This window comes from Chiloscyllium plagiosum, chromosome 9, assembly GCF_004010195.1.
Source record: "Chiloscyllium plagiosum isolate BGI_BamShark_2017 chromosome 9, ASM401019v2, whole genome shotgun sequence".
NCBI classification, from domain to species: Eukaryota; Metazoa; Chordata; class Chondrichthyes; order Orectolobiformes; family Hemiscylliidae; genus Chiloscyllium; species Chiloscyllium plagiosum.
In genome coordinates this window covers 7,848,269-7,865,225 of record NC_057718.1, presented here as the reverse complement: position 1 = coordinate 7,865,225, position 16,957 = coordinate 7,848,269, and the positions used below count along the sequence as shown (strand labels likewise).

Below are 16,957 nucleotides of genomic sequence, written 5' to 3'. Positions count from 1 at the left end.
ATAAGTATTCAGGCATGACATATGGAACTTAGATGTCTTCCATATTAGGAAGGCAATGTATTCTGCCAGATTACTGCTTCCATCTTGTAAGGCCATTATTTTTGCTAACATCAATATTGCTGACAAAGTCATTTATGGTTCATCCTTGACTGTCTTTGGGCAGGTGGTAATAAATTGGCTCTCCATGATTAGATTCCCTACGTGTGGAAACAGGCTCTTCAGCCCAACAAGTCCACACCAACCCTCTGAAGAGCAATCCACCCACACCACTTCCCCTACATTTACCCCTGACTAATCTACCTAACACTATGGGCAATTTAACACAGTCAATTCACTGAACCTGCACATCTTTTGGACTGCAGGAGGAAACCAGACCGGACCCACGCAGACATGGAGAGAATGTGCAAACTCCACACAGACAGTTGCCCAAGGCAGGAATTGAACCCGGGTCCCTGGCACTGTGAGGTAGCAGTGCTATACACTGAGCCACCGCACCACCCCCATAAGGAAGTGGTTTGTTAGAACATTTTAGGGGGCAGTCAAGAACTGACCACACTTGTCTGGAGTTAGGCCAGACCAGGTAAAAATGGCAGATTTCATTCCCCAAAAGGCATGATGATACCAGATGGGTTTTAAACACAAAATTGCTACATCCATGCTCAGCATTGCTGAGACCAACTCATTTTTCTGTATTATCCATAATGCAGAGCAATACCAACAGCACTGGTTCAATTCCTGCTTCAGCTGAAGTTACCATGAAGATTCCCCATTGTCCACCTTGCCCCTCACCTGAGGTATGGTGACCCTCTGATTAAACCCACCACCAGTCGTCTAACGAGGAAGCAGACGAATGGTTCTCTGAGACTGTGGCAACTTTCCGTAACTGTTCTACACTGAACTAACTGAAATTCCATTTCTTTACTATCGGAGGGGTTGGAATTCTTGTCAACAGATTATAGGTTCAAGTTGCTAGGTGGGAAGTCTCGTCACATTGTCTCTGTATTTCTCATCCCTTTTTCCATATTGCGCCTTCAACATATGCAGGGAGACTTCTAAAGAACCGATCTATTTTTGAAGTTGCTGGTCAAATGTAAAAGAATTTTAAAGATATTAAGAAAGGAGAAGTTGCATTTATATAGCAACTTTCACATCCTCAGCAAATGACCATTGGCAAATGTGTTATAAAGTGTAGCCACTGTTGGTTTCTAATTATATGTGCACAGCAAGTAAATGAGATGAACAATCTCTGTCTCTCACAGTGTTGGTTCGAGAGTTAATACAGGTAGAAGATTCTTTATTCAAACATCCAAAAACCGTTAAGCTCCAAAATCCAAAGGTCTTTTTGTGAAGTGTTTTTCTTCTCATTAAGAAGGTTGTTTCACGAGCAAACAGTTAACCCAAGCCAACACCCTCGAGATGCGTGTCACTCAGGTGCAACGTTGGGGTGGGAAGGTGTGGCCAAGCATGTTCTTACCTGCTCCTCCGGTAAGATGTTCAAAAATTTCACCAATAAACTGTCACTTATTCTGAAAACTGAAAAGCTCTGAATTCCAAAAAACAGCTGGTCCTAAGCATTTTGAATAATGCTTCCACCTGCACTGGCGAGAACACAAGGCACACTCTAAAGTGTCTTATGCTGTTGCGTCTTTCCCACTGAGTGAGAGTGGCCAGGTTCAAGCTCCATTTGTCCTTGAGGTGTGCTTCAGGAAATCCAGCAAGTTGATTCAACTAACTATTAGGCAAACTCTCTCCCAGCTCCTTCAGAAACAATTTGTGTGATTTGTTTGCAAATACCTGCAAGGTCTAAGTCAGCTCCTGTGTAACATCTGATCTAACAAACAGCACGTCCAGCAATGCAGCACTTGGGGAATCAGAAAGAAATAGTCAAAGACATAGAAAGACCTTTGCCCTGATCGAGTGTCTACATCCGATAAATAAATAGTCCCTTTGTTTACATAGATACTTTAATCACCATTTCATCCAGGAATTACAAATATAATTAACAAGTACAATGGGAAAAAAATAAGGCTTTGTACAAATAAGATAAGTTTGCATTGTAAACAGTGGTTTCATAGCACTACTGAATTGCCCTATAACTTGGGATGTGGCATCTAGTGGTGGTATTTAGCTTGGAAAATGTCCACTCAATAATGAAAAGCTGCCCCTATATAAAACCCTTTGATTCTCAGTCAGACACTTGCCACTGAAGACATGGAGCTGGCCGTTTAGTGCTCAACGCCTTTGGGGGTGGTACCCACCTCCCCCATCCCCTCCCCCCCCCCCCAACCCCCTCAGCACCCCCTCCCAGCTCAATATCTACCTGTTTAGGAAGCATGTCACCCTAGGTGGGGTGATGGACAGTGTTGGGACGGTGGGTATGGCCAATACACGCGTTGCTGTATATTTCCATTGATACAAATAATGCCTTTGACTTCCTCGCAACGTATGGACAGGCCATTGCATGAGTCCATCTGAACAGTCGGGTTGGAGTGAGTGTGCCCCTAATGAGGATTTGATGCCACACCTCAGGCATACTGACTAAGAATGTTCCAGGTTCCACCCAGGCCACTTCTTGGGAAGAGGTATCTCACCCAACAGCATAGCTAATGACATTAAGGATTTTGCTTCACAGTCACAGAAAGACTTGCATTTTTATACAGCCTATTATAACACGTCCCAAAATGCTTTGCAGAAAATGATACACTTTTCCCTGAATTGTAAGCTGTGAAACATTTTATGGTTCGCCCCCTAAGTGGGTTCAACTTCTGTTAGACTCCCCTCTACTCCCCTTGGAGGCATTATCAACTAATTAGGATCGCACACAGTTTATATTGAAGTAGCACAAACATTCAACGCAAAATGGCATCTTTCTAATTTCAAAATCACTTTACTGATCGAAAGGCATGTTTTTGCTTACTTTCTACTGATTGATTCGGAGGATGTGAATGCCACTGGCTGGGCCCAGCATTTATTGCCCGTACCTAGTTGCCCCTTGATAAGGTGGGCTAAGCTGCCTTCGTGAACTGCTGCAGTCCATGTGCTGTAGGTAAACCCACAATGTCCTTAGGGAGGGAATTCCAGGATTTGAGTTGACTTACCAATGTCACATAACCCAAGATACAGTGAAAAATATTGTTTTGTGTGCTAAACAGGCAGATCCTACCTTAATAAGTACATCAGGGTAATAAAACAGAATGCAGAATATAGTGTTACAGGTACAGAGAAAGATCAACTCTGATATATGAGGGGTTCAAAAGTCTGATAACAGTGGGGAAGAAGCTGTTCTTGAATCTGGTGGTACGTGTTTTCAAACTTTTGTATCTTCTGCCCAATGGAAGAGGGTGGAAGAGAGTTTAACTGGGGTGGGAGGGGTCTTTGATAATGTTGGCTGTATCCCCAAACAGTGGGAAGTGTAGATGGAATCAATGGATGGAAGGCTGGTTTTTGTAATGGACTGGGCTGTGTAGTTTCTGGTGAATATTAACCTCGCAACAGTAAAGGAACAGGAACACATTTCCAAGTCATGATGGTGCATGACTTCAAAGGGAACATGTGGGTTCTTCTGAATGAGACCAATACAATGAAACTTGCACCTACAATTTACACTCCTGTCATATCCTCACCATTAATTAATTTGATAAGCAGCAACAGGTGTGATTATGGTGGGAGCACAGTGTGGAATGGTATGGTATATTTGGCCAGTGGTGAATGAGGAAAATAAAACCCTCTGCCCAGGAGTTCTCACCAATATCCCCACCCTCAGTTCGGCTTCAGTGAGAGGACAACAACCAGAAACCAGCCACGTGCATGTGTATATGCATGTGTATCTGCGTGTGTCTGTGTATATGTGTCTGTGAACCTGCCTGCGTGTGTCTGTGCATATGTGTCGGTGTGTGTCTGTGTACCTGCCTGCATGTATCTGTTTCTATGCATGTGTGTGTGTCTGTGTACCTGCCTGCGTGTGTCTGTGCATATGTGTTGGTGTTTGTCTGTGTACCTGCGTGCGTGTGTCTATGTGTCGGTGTGTGTCTGTGTATCTGTGTGCATGTGGGTCTGCGTATCTGCATGCTTGTGTGTGTCTGTGTATATGCATCTGTGTGTGCCTGTGTACCTGTCTGCATGTATCTGTATATACGTGTCAGTGTTTGTCTGTGTACCTGCGTGTGTGTGTCTGTGTATATGTGTGCGTGTGTGTCTGTGTATCTGTGTGCATGTGGGTCTGCGTATCTGCATGCTTGTGTGTGTCTGTGTATATGCATCTGTGTGTTCTATCCGGTATGCATGCTGTTCTGTGTGCGTGTGTGTCTGTTTGTGCATTGCATGTGTGTGTCTATTTGCATGCCTGTGTGTGTGGGTGTTGCGTGCATTTGCGTGTTTGAGTCTCCGTGCATGTGTATGTCTGTCAGTTCATGTGCATGTATATGTATGGGGGAAAAGCAAAACTATTGGAAAAAAACTAAAAATGACCCCTTCTCTACAACCTAATTGGAGGGCAAGATACTATCTTTTTGGAAATAAGCAACAAGACTGGGATTCCAACTGTAAGGATGGATTGATGAGAATGGCAACTCCTTTCTTTATGCTGGGTCACAGATCCCCAACAGCAGGTGGCGATAGTGAGGGAATCTCAAGCCATGAAGCAGACCCTCTGTTGAGGGAATGGTGCCATTGGGGGAATGAGACTTGATGGAGAGAGGGAGAGACAGTCAAAGGATTTGCTCAGCCAGATGTGAACAACAGGCTTAATTCCATGCAAATACTTTGTTAACCTTACTTCCCCTTCATGTTTGCAAAGACCCAATGCCAGTGGAATAAAGAATCCTGCTTCATGACCTTTGGGGTGTCTGTGCACTGAAATTGCACAAAAGTACAACAGAGGTCAATTATAATATGAATGTTGGGATTCAAACAGTGACACTACATTACATCCAGACTGTGCTGACAAAAAACACATACAGTTTCATATTTATAACCCAGTTAAAAAGACTTGAGTAAAGATTTACCTCTTTTGAAAGCCATAACCCCTGGGCCAGAAGCAAGCTCAGGATATATAGAGCCAAGTCACAATTTACATAATTGACCTGTAACTTAGCGCAGTTCCCCAAGGCGATTTGCATGAGAGTGTACAGACTAAATTTGACTCTGGTTGATGGCTCGGCGTGATGCATGTCATGGCTTCGTTTCCTCACCACGTGGTGTTGCATCCTTGGCGTATGCTAGCATTGAACCACATGGTATTTATGGTCCTCACATTGTGCTATGAAGGCACCTTCCTGATTTGGGGTGCTGTACTGAGGTTTGCTCTGCAGGAGATGTTCAGAGCGCGTGTCTAATTGTCATGCTCTGGCCGTGAGGAGTATGGAGGAGAGAGTCTTTGTCATGCCTGTCCATTCTGGGCACATAGTATTGCTATGTCATTCTCTAAGATGCCATCCACAGAGCACTGAAGTCCATCCTGGCAGTGTGGCGAGGAGGTTGAGGAAGGGCTGGGTGCTTCTCCTGCCCGAGCCGCGTCACTAGGGTTGCTGCTTTGGCTTGAAATATCCCTGCAACCCCTCCCCCCATCCCCTCCCTCTGCCCCCAGGCCTTTCCAATCGCTGTATCATTTCTCCTCTAGCTTTCCCACTCCTGCAAGGGCGCTCTTTGCCCTTTCTCACTCCGTGCTCTCCTCATGCTCTTTCCAGTTGCTTTCCGGGAAATTCCAACACCCACATCTCCAACGTGTCTGCTGCAGTGAGAACAACGACAACAATTACTTACGTTTGGTCCTCAAATCACTGGCGCGCTTTATAAAAATGCAAGTCTCTACCTATTTTTCTGCAGTGTCACGAACATACATAAAAATCTCCCAAAATGTGCCACATGAATAAACCAAACCAAAGGTTGGGCAGAGAGGGAGAAACATCTTAGTTGGGGTAGAGAAGAGGGGATGGGGTTAGGGTAGGAATTCCAAAGGTTGGAGGCAGGATCACCAATGAACAGCACAGTGGATCAGTGGTTAGCACTGCTGCCTCACAGTGCCAGGGCCTTGGGTTCAATTCTGCCCTGTGTAGAGTTTGCACATTTGCGGCGTATGTGTGCATCGGTTTCTGGTGGGCAGGTTAGATGGATTGACTAAATTACTCCATTGTGGCCAGGGATGTGTAGGCGAGGTGGATTGGCCATGGTATATGCAGGGTTACAGAGATAGGATAAGGTGGGCGGGTTGCTCTTCAGAGGGTTAGTATAGACTCAATGGGCTGAATGGCCTGCTTCCACAGTGTGGGGATTCTATGATCCTATTCTATGGGAAAGCAATTAAAACCATGAATGTGTGAAAGGAGGAATTCAGAGATCTCTCAGGATTGTGGGGCTACTGGACATTAAAGATGGGAAGCAATTAAAGCCATACTGGGATTGACAGGGTGAGAATTTTAAAATTGAGACATTGCCTGACACAAAAATAGATGGGAAAGGCAGTTTGTGAGAGGAATGTAAATATTGGTAGAATAAGTACGTGGGCAAAAAATTGGCAAATGGAGTATAATGTGAGAAAATTTGAAGTTATTCATTTTGGAAAGGAGATCAAAAGAACAGAATATTATTTAAATGAAGAAATACTGCAGAAAGCTGCAAGACAAACTAAACACCTGCACAAGTGTACAGAACACAGAACGCTAGCACACAGGTACAGCAGGTAATCAGGAAGGCTAATGGAAGGTTGGCCCTTATCTCAGGGAGTGTTGGAGTATAAGAGTCTTACTGCAACTGAACCATGTCTGACGTACTGTGAGCAGTTCTGGTCCCCTTATTCAAGAAAGATATTATTTCATGGGAGACAATTCAGAGATGCTTCACTACATTGATCCCTGGTATGGAGAGATTGTCTTATGAGCAAACATTAAGCAGATTGGGACTCTGCTCATTGGTGTTCAGAAGAATTAGAGGCGATCTCATTGAAACATATCAGATTCTTAAGGAGCTTAACAGGGTCAATGCTGAGAGGATGTTTCCCCTCATGGGAGAGTCTAGGACCAGACAGTACAGCCTCAGAATGAAGAGGCACCAATTTAAGACTGAGATGAGGAGGAATTTCTTCTCTCAGAGGGTTGAGTGTCTTTAGAACTCCTTGCCACAGAGAGAGCTGTGGGGGCAGAGTCTTTGTGTATATTTGAGGCGGAGATAGATTTTAGATCAGTTGGGGAGTTGAGGGTTACAGGGAAATGGCAGGAAAGTGGAACATGAGGAATGTCAGATAGGCTGTGATCCAATTGAATCGTGGTGCAGGCTGACGGAGCCAAACAGCCTGTTCCTGTTTCTTAGTCTTACCGGGAGCCAGCAAGAGTGGAAGGGATAGGTGGGCAGGACTTGATGGGAGTTAAGGTACAGGGCAGCAGAGTTTTCATTGGCCTCTGGTTTATGGAGCTTTGAAGATGGAAGATGGTACAAATATGTTGGAATAGCCAAAGCTGGAGTTAACTAAGGGATGAACACTCTACCCCCCAAAACCATAAGAACCCTCTGTTCCTGCTCCTCAGTTGAACAGAATGGATTTACAATCAGTGAAATGTTCTCAGCTGTGCCAATAATATATTTCCTTCCTTTGTCTCATTAACTAATGTACCATATTGAAGCTGCTCCTTCTTCACAAACCTGATAAAGAATCTGAACATTGCTTACAGTTATTTGATATACTGTTTTCACACGATAACTCTGATCATGAGCCCCTAAAAGTCAATAAATGATGGGAACCAGCTGAACAGTACATGAGGTTAGAGTGAGCTGAATGGACTATGTTTGTTGCAGAGTTCTGGTGCTTGTGTGTGCATGTCCATACGTGTGTGAGACAGAGAATGTGCATATTTGAGAGACAGTGCGTGTGTGCATGTGTATGTGTGTGCACACGCATGAGTGTATGTGCATGTAAGCACACAGGTGTGTGCATGTGTGTGAGAGTGTATATGTATGCTTGCACATATGAGTGTGCGCGCGCGCGCATGTGAAATAGTGTGTGTGTGTATGTACTTGTGAGAGTCTGTGTATGTATGCATGTGTGCGAGTGTGTGTATGCACATGTGAGCAGGTATGTGTGTATGTATGCACGTGAGAGACTGTGTGTATACGTTTGTGCATGTGAGAGTGTATGCATGTAGGTGAGAGAGAGCGTGTGTATGTATGCGTTTGAGAGAGTGCGTATGCACGTGTGAGTGTGTGTGCATGCGTGTGAGAGTGTATATATGCATGTGAGAGTGTGTGAATATGTGCACATGTATGCGTGAGTGAGAGAGTGTGTGTATGTGTGTGATAGAAACAGTATTTGTGTGAGAGAGAGACAGAGAGAGAGTGTGTGTATGTGTGAGTGTGTGTATGGCTGCACGTGTGAGTATGTGTATATATGCATGTGTGAGACAGTATGTGTGTGCATGTGTGTATGTATGCGTGTGAGTTTGTATATACGTGCATGCGTGAGAGTGTGTGTGTGTGTGTGTGTGTGAGTGAGAGAGAGAGAATTTGTGCATATATACCTGTGAGGGAGAGTGTGTGTGTATGTATGTGTGTGAGAGAATGTGTAAATGCGTGGATGTGTGAGAGTGTGAGTGCGTGTGTATGTATGCATGAGTGTGTGTGTATGCACATGTGTGTGCATGCATGTGTGACTGTGTGTGCGAGTCTGTGTGTGCGAGTCTGTGTGTATGTATGCGTGCAAAATCATGGATGTGGGAGAGAGTGTGTGTATGTATGTGTGTGTGTGTGTACCCACTTTAAGACTCTCCAGCACTAACAAGTAGTGAACTAGGGTTTTGCGATAATCTGGGTGGGGTGAGAGTGCATTGTTTCCCACAGCTTTGATCAGTGCACAGCCCACTGCAGCCTGATTGAGTTGACTGTTCTTGATTCTGAAACATACCGTGGCACTCTGCTTGGTGACTGGCAGAAGGTCCTGCACTCTGCATCCTTGCCCTTGGTGCAGAAACATCGAGTCAGTTCCCGCTTCCGAAGTTTCGCGGCATTCCCCAACCCGTATGGAACAACCTGTCTGTGACAATGAAAATCACGGTTAGGTTTGTAAGTATACAAGTGACAGCAATGAATACTGGAGCATACCCAGGTGGAGGTTCTGACTGGGATACCAGATATGGTCTCAGTGGGCTACAGTCTATCACCTGAGTATGAAGGTGACATGCTGATGCTGTACTCATGGAGTGCTGCGCTGTTGGAGATGCCACTTCAGATGGGAATGAGTGCTTGTTGGCCTTCTCCAGTGGACAGAATTGGTCGTGTGTCATCGACATTATTTTGAAGTAGAAATACAAACACACAAATTACCATCACCAGAATGAACAGTCTAGCCTTCAATTATGTTGCTAATTATGGGATCTTGCTGTGCGCTCCCCCCCCACCACCCAAATGGCTGCTGCATTTCCCACATTACAACCGTGACCGCTCACCCTGTCAAAAAACTCATCACCGACAAAGTTCTTTGAGACAGATTCAGGTTATGACAAGCGCTCTACAAGAGTAAGGCTTACTTAGTTCTTAGTATGATCTTTAACCAAGGCAATGCATGTCGAAACAGGCAAGAAAATATGCACAGAACACATCTCTGGCTCAAAATCGCTGGCCTTGCAAGTTGAGTGAGGGAAAGAATTTGTGCTTTCTTCCCAGTGCAAAATGTGAGATTGGGTGGGACATTGGTTTCACCATCTGCTCTGTCTACTCACCCAGGCCGACCTGAACGCAGGACCTGGAATTGGACTGATATCCCCAGACGTCTTAAATTCTCTCACCTCGTCCTGCGTTAGCAAGGCCAGGCCTTTTGAAAAGGGAGTCCTGCCACCTTGGAACATGTTCCGGAGAACACTATGGTATGAAAAACCCGAAGGCTAAGGCGTCAACATTACAAAGATAGAAATTGTTGGAAGTGAAACTTGTTATTAGTTGGTTGGGTAAAGCAAAGGATTGTGGGACCACTGGCTGTCCACCTTCTTTACCATTTTCCACTAATAGGAGAAAGGGAGGACTGCAGCTGCTGGAGATCAGAGTCGAAGAGTGTGGTGCTGGAAAAGCACAGCAGGTCCGGTAGCATCTGAGGAGCAGGAGAATCGACGTTTCAGGCATAAGCCCTTGATCAGCCTTGTTCCTGATGAAGGGCTTATGCCTGAAACATTGATTGTCCTGCTCCTCAGATGCTTCCTGACCAGCTGTGCTTTTCCAGCACCACACTCTTCGACATTTTCCAATAATAGGATTGTTGACTAACCAATCCCACTGGTCAATCTCTATCAAAAAGTGAACAACATGAAGTGTTGGTAAACACCCACTGATGAGGAATTTCAGGAAGCATGGATCCAGAGCCACTCATTCATCCTAAGTTACACGTGCCACATATCATTATCACTCATGGGGTAGGTTTTAACACCTTTCTTTCCAAAAGAAATCAGCTGAATTTACATTGGGTTGAATCACCAATCCCTACTTGCCTTTGGTTTGATGATATTTCAGCGCAAAGAACATTGAGAAGCTGGGGAAAGGTGTGGAGAACACACATCAGTGATTGTAGGTCACCTTGATAGTGACTGCAGAAAGACAACACAGTAAGAGGGGTGGTTCAGTGGTTAGCATTGCTGCCCCACAGTGCCAGGGACCAGAATTTGATTTCACCTCGGGAGACTGTCTGTGTGGAGTTTGCACGTTCTCCTTGTGTCAGTGTGGGTTTCCTCCCACAGTCCAAAGATGTGCAGGTCAGGTGGATTGGCCATGCTAAATTGTTCCATAGTGTTCAGAGATGGGTGGGTTAGCCATGGGGAATGTGAGGTATAAGGGTCTAGGTGGGATGCTTTTCCAAGGATTGGTGCAGACCCAAAAGGCTGAATGGTCTCATTCCACACTGTAGGGATTCTACGATTGAACAAGTCTTAACAAACACTTATGCTTACATTACCATTGCCCTTGAGCAGAGAGGCATTGATTCATTCCTTGTTTAGGATTCTACAGCATCCATCATCTAACAGGTCCTAATGAAGCAAGATGGTCGTTATGTTTCTATACAGTGTATTCTGTTCTGGCAGACTGGCCTGAATTTACTCTCTGACTCAGTGCCCAGAGTGCAAATCTGTTTTCAAACATTCAATGTTAACCCCAGAAAATTAAAACCATATGTGACCACAACACACAGCCTTGATCAACATTGCCTCAAGAAATATTGTCTGACATGCACCTACTAAGACCTGTCACTTACTCATAATGAGGTGGTGAAGATTCAGACGCAAGGTTTCACTAATTTACCACATTTTGGGCCTGATTTTCAAGGATGCATGTTTGCCCCCATTCTATAAAATGTCGACAATGTATATTGACCTCTATTTCAAAGGGAAAGGAGTGTAAAAAGAGGGATGTCTTGCTGAAACTATACAAGGCACTAGTAAGGCCACAGCTAGAATACAGTCAACAGCTTTGCTCTTCTCTTCACAGAGAGGGTGAGGACGGCAGATGCTGGAGATCAAAGTCAGAAAGTGTGGCGCTTTCTGAAAGAGTCGATTTTGAGAGCATAGGCCCTTCATCAGGGATTTGCTCTTTCAGCACCACGCTTTCTAACCCCCCTCTTCTAGGGAAAGGTACACTGCCACTGGGTACAGTTCAGAGAGGGTTCATTTTTTCCAGGTATGGAGGGATTTTCTTATGAAGCGAGGTTGTGTAGGTTGGGCCTGTACTCATTGGAGTTCAGAAGAATGATAGATGATCTGAATGAAACATGTAAGTCTCTTAGGGGAGTAGACGGGGCAGATGTTAAGAAGTTGTTTCCCATTGTGGGAGAATCTAGGAGATAAAGGTATCATCTTAGAATAAGAGGTTGTACTGAGATGAGGAGCGCTTTCTTCTCTCACAGGAATCTGTTGTGGCTAGATCATTACAGCGTATTCAAGGCTGAGAGAGATGATTTTCAATCAGTGAGAGAATCGAGAGCTATGGGGGAAAACACAAGAATGTAGAGTTGAGGGTTATCGGATCAGCCATGATCCAATTGAATGACAGAGCAGGCTCAACGGGCTGAATGGCCGACTAATGACCCTACATTTGTGGATCTGTCAACAGTGACTATACTTCAAAGCATTTCATTGACTCTGAAGCTCTCCGTATTGTCCCGAGGCCATGAGAGGTGTGATGTATATGCAAGTCCTTCTTTAATCTTCGTTTTATTAATGTTTTCCACTTTCAAACAGTTATGCAGCTGTCTTGAAAAAATCTATTTACGGGAATGAATTTTCAGCTGTTTCTGATCAGAAACTCTGTGTCACACAACATCTCCCCTCCTCCCCTTTTCTTTCCTTCTCTCGATGCGAAGTTGAAATTGTTGCTCTCTAGTCGGTGACTCGGACGGGAACTTGTGGTGTAGTCACAAAGACAGATTGAACCCCTCACCAGGACATGATGACCAAAAGAAAGGTGTGTTCAGAATCACAGCCAAATGCACTGAGGGCCAAACGTACATGAGTAGCACATCGCTGTAAGAACAGGAGAGATTCCTGGCCAACTGGGAGATGGTCAGAAAGTTCAAGATGGCACTGCCACTGCCGATGGTTTCAGGCTGCGAGATGTTTGATCCCACAGCAACCTGGACACCTTGAGTAAACTGTAACACCCTCTCAGAAACCTAGAAACTTACCCCATTTACTTTGGCAAATCCCATTTGATTTTGGTGCCTTATACCTGATATCTTTTCCAGTCGTAGTGTGGTGCTGGAAAAGCACAGCAGATCAGGCAGCATCCAAGGAGCAGGAGAATCGAGGTTTCGGGCTGCAGTCTGGTGATTAGCGATCTGTCTTTGTTGTAGGTAACAATAGCGAGAAGGACACTTTTAATTACCTGAAATGTTACAGGGGCTGAGAGAGAGGTGCCTGGACAGAAATCATAGGTCATGGTGATACCCTGGGCCTGGCTCACTGGCCTGGGAGCTGAACACAGCAGCTCCACATGTGCACAATATGTTCCTCAAGTCCAAGATCCCAGTTATTGGGACCTGATGCACCTCACTCTCCCAGACCCTGCTGAGCTAGGTTTGCAGTTCCTCAAAATATTGAAGAGTAATCACAATATAACTGATGTCTTTAAGATGATTAAGGTCCTATCACACCTCTTAATTATTCTAAACTTTAATCAGTTAACTCATCAGGCCATAAGATATGGTGCAGTAGACCATTCAGCCCATTGAGTCTGTCCTGCTATTCAGTGAAATCACAGCTGATCTGATAATTCTCAACTCCACTTCCTTGCCCTTTCCCCATAACCCTCAATGCCCCTACTGCCTAAAGATCTGTCTGTCCATTTCCACTTTGAATCTTCAAAACTTGAAAAAATTTTCCAAAGACCCTTTGACAGCAACTTCCAAATCCATGACCATTCCCATCCAAAAGGAGAAGGCCTGCAGATACGTGGGAACACCACCACCTTCAAGTTCCCTCCCGGCCACTCACCATCCTGACTTAGAAATATATAACCATTTCTTCACTGTCGCTAGGACAGAATCCAGGAATTCCCTCTCCAATGATATTGTAGGTCTATCTACAGCATATGGACGCTCAGAATCCCTACAGTGTGGAAACAGGCCATTTGGCCCAACAAGTCCACATCGTCCCCCCCCACCCAAACCCATGCTCCTACCCTGTTACTCTACATTTCCCCCAACTAATGCCCCTAATCTACACATCCATGAACACTACGGGGCAATTTAGCATGGCCAATCCATCTGACCTGAACATTTTTGGATTGCGGGAGGAAACCCACGCAGACACGGGGAGAATATGCAAACTCCACACAGACAGTTGCCTCAGGCAGGAATTGAACCCGGGTCACTGGTGCTGTGAGGCGGCAGTGCTAACCACTGAGCCACCCAACTGCAGTGATTCAAGGAGACAGCTGAAAACCACCTACTCCAGGGCAACTATGGACAGACCATAAATGCTGGGCCAAGCCAGTGACCCACATTCCATCCGTGAATTTAAAAAAAGTACAAAGTTCATCTCTGCAACGCTGAACTTATAATTCAAATCATTTAGAAGGAGCCAACAGATGAATTTTAAAAAACTGTGCTTCAAATAACATCATCATAACACAGTTTATGATGCACATGATGTAAAATGGGAGGTTTCTTTTTAAAGTGATAATTATTTCAGTCATTCAGTAGTTGGCTGGGTCACCACGGCTTTGCAGAGTGATTAATAGTCAAGATTTGGAATTAACTTTGGATTCAGCATCAGAAATGTTGAATAATAATGGAACGGAAAGGATTCATGCCAGTTGTGTCTGTGGTCTGGACACGATGGTTGAGAATTGGGGGATTTCTCTGCATCATCTTGGAAACATTTACAACTAAACCTTTGAGGGATTCACAAAGGCCAGTGAGTTGCATGTTGATTTGTCAATCTCTTCAGTTACATGACTGCAATAAGGTCCCAATTAGGTGTCGTGTCGGTTGTCTCCTGGTGCACCAGACCCATGTGTACAGTGCATATACTTCACTTACTAATCTCATTCCAAAGGTCCTGTGAATTGTCGCCATCATTGCTATTGTCATCACCATCATCAAAAGGTGAAAGTGAGGACTGCAGATGCTGGAGATCAGAGTCTAGATTAGAGTGGTGCTGGAAAAGCACAGCAGGTCAGGCAGCATCCGAGGAGCAGGAAAACAATGTTTCGGGCAAAAGCCCTTCATCAGGAAGCCCTGATGAAGGGCTTTTTCCCGAAACATTGATTTTCCTGTTCCTCACATGCTGCCGGACCTGCTGTGCATCACCATCACCATGGCCACCAGCCTTGCTCCATCATCCCCATAATCAGGGTAATCATGATTGCCACCATCATTACCATGACTGCCATCATTTTTACAATGGCCACTACTGTTACACTGTTCACCACCGTCGCCATGACCACCATAAAAACCATAGCTATTATAATCACCATGCCTACCAATTTCACCATGTCCATCTCCACCACACTCTCAGTCACCATCATCATGATGACCACCATCATTGCTATGGCCACTGTAATCCCCATGACAATCATCCGCATCACGGCAAATAATGTTAGATGGCTAAGCACTTTCTGTTTTTGGATTATTGCTGGAAAATCAGGGCAACAATGGTCAGAACTGTGGTAACTTTATGCCAATACCTCCTTTGCTGTTGGTTCAAATTGTCGCTAAACCAATAGCTCTCTTTCAAAAGAGTATGTTCCCGAATCCCTAACTCCCTCTTCTTTACTCCTTTTCATTTAGCTTCAGTCCAACGCTGTTTTCCCAACCTTTAATTCCCACTGATTACGGATGGAGACTGTTGATCAAGGTCGTTGACTTGCTCGCTGAGCTGGTAAGTTAGTTTGCTGATATTTTGCCCGCATTCTAGGTAACATCATCAGTGTGCCTCTGTTGAAGGTTACCTAGCACAGTGATGAAACAGCTGCAAACAAACTTACCAGCTCATCCCTGAAGTCAACAAGGTCATCCACAACCTCAGGTAAAAAATATTCTCAAATACTCTTCACTGTCGATCACCTGTCCCACGTGCCTCATGGTTCCGTCACTTTTGGTAACTTTTGAAAAGTCCTACAAATCCTGAAACGATGTCGCTTTCTCATTCACCCTTCCGAAATGCATCACCTCCCATTCCTCCTCACGAAACGTCTTCTGATGTATATTTACTGCCTTGCCCTGACATTTGTTACAGTTATCCTGGCAGTCAACTATTCTGATTAATGTTAGGTCTTCTACAAATATTCCCCGCCCCTGCCACCTCCTTAGCCCAATGGTGATAGCCTCATAAAAGCTGACCTTCCGAGGATCCACAGATCAGATTATCCAAGTCAATGCAAATAACTGCATTGTCCCCATTTCCTCCAATAATTCCAGTAAATTGCTGAGGCACCTTCCCTTGCCACAGGACCAGGTGCTGCTTTTGGATATTTGGTAACTCAATAAAGCCAAGCTAATTGTCTCAGGTGGACTTTGAGGCACTTGTCCTGATTGGTAGTGCTGGCACTTCATGGTTTGTGCCAACCTGGCCGAGGGTAAGGGTTGGTGAAGTCATTCACACGACCAATTCTCTTCTCTGTATGCTGTGTCGAGGTCACAGCAATATGGGAGTATCCTCTTCTGTTTAGTCTGCACAGTAATCTACCTTCAACATGGCCTCGGTTAAATTACAAGGAATTATTCAATAAATTATTCTCTAGAATTTAGAAGGTTAAAGGGTGATCTGATCACAGCCTTCAGGATAACAACAGGAAAAGACAAACACAGGTGGAGGCCATTCAGCGCCTTGATCCTGTTCCACGATTCAATGAGATCCTGGCTGATCTGTGGCCTAACTCAATTCACTTGCCTTTGGCCCTTATCCCTTACTACCTTTGTTTAACACAATTTTCTCAATCTCAGGATTAAAGTTAATAATGGATCAACTGCTGTTTGTGGAAGAGAGTTCCAAACATCCGTCACCATTTTCGTATCGAAATGCTTTACAGTCATAGAGATGTACACCACGGAAACAGACCCTTCAGTCCAACTCGTCCATGCCAACCAGATATCCCAACCCGATCCAGTCTCACCTGCCAGCACCCGGCCGATATCCCTCCAAACCCTTCCTATTCATATACCCATCCAAGTGCCTCTTAAATGTTGTAATTGTACCAGTCTCCACCACTTCCTCTGACAGCTCATTCCAGACATGTACCACCCTCTCTGTGAAAAGGTTGCCCCTTAGGTCCCTTTTATATCTTTCCCCTCTCACCTAAAACCTATGCCTTCTAGTTCTGGACTCCCCCACCCCAGGGAAAAGACTTTGCCTATTTACCCTATCCATGCCCCTCATAATTTTGTAAACCTCTATAAGGTCACCCCTCAGCCTCCGACGCTCCAGGGAAAACAGCCCCAGCCTGTTCAGCCTCTCCCTATAGCTCAGATCCTCCAATCCTGGCAATATCCTTGTAA

General features: G+C 44.8%; 1 protein-coding gene across 2 annotated transcripts in view; it reads right to left on the bottom strand.

Moving 5' to 3' along the window:
- Positions 1 to 4,183: 4,183 nt before the first annotated feature.
- The window catches only part of si:ch211-202p1.5 (uncharacterized protein LOC103909337 homolog), a 33,791-nt gene continuing 21,017 nt past the window's right edge, over positions 4,184 to 16,957 (bottom strand). The window contains exons 3-4 of one of the 2 annotated variants that reach the window (XM_043696798.1): positions 8,888 to 9,016; positions 4,184 to 5,725 (exon numbers count right to left, since the gene is read on the bottom strand). In XM_043696798.1, coding sequence (XP_043552733.1) covers positions 5,614 to 5,725; positions 8,888 to 9,016 — 241 coding nt within the window. In that variant the 3' untranslated portion in view covers positions 4,184 to 5,613. Of the gene's footprint in view, positions 5,729 to 8,887; positions 9,017 to 16,957 lie in introns of both variants that reach the window. The other variant, XM_043696797.1, reaches the window with a different exon arrangement.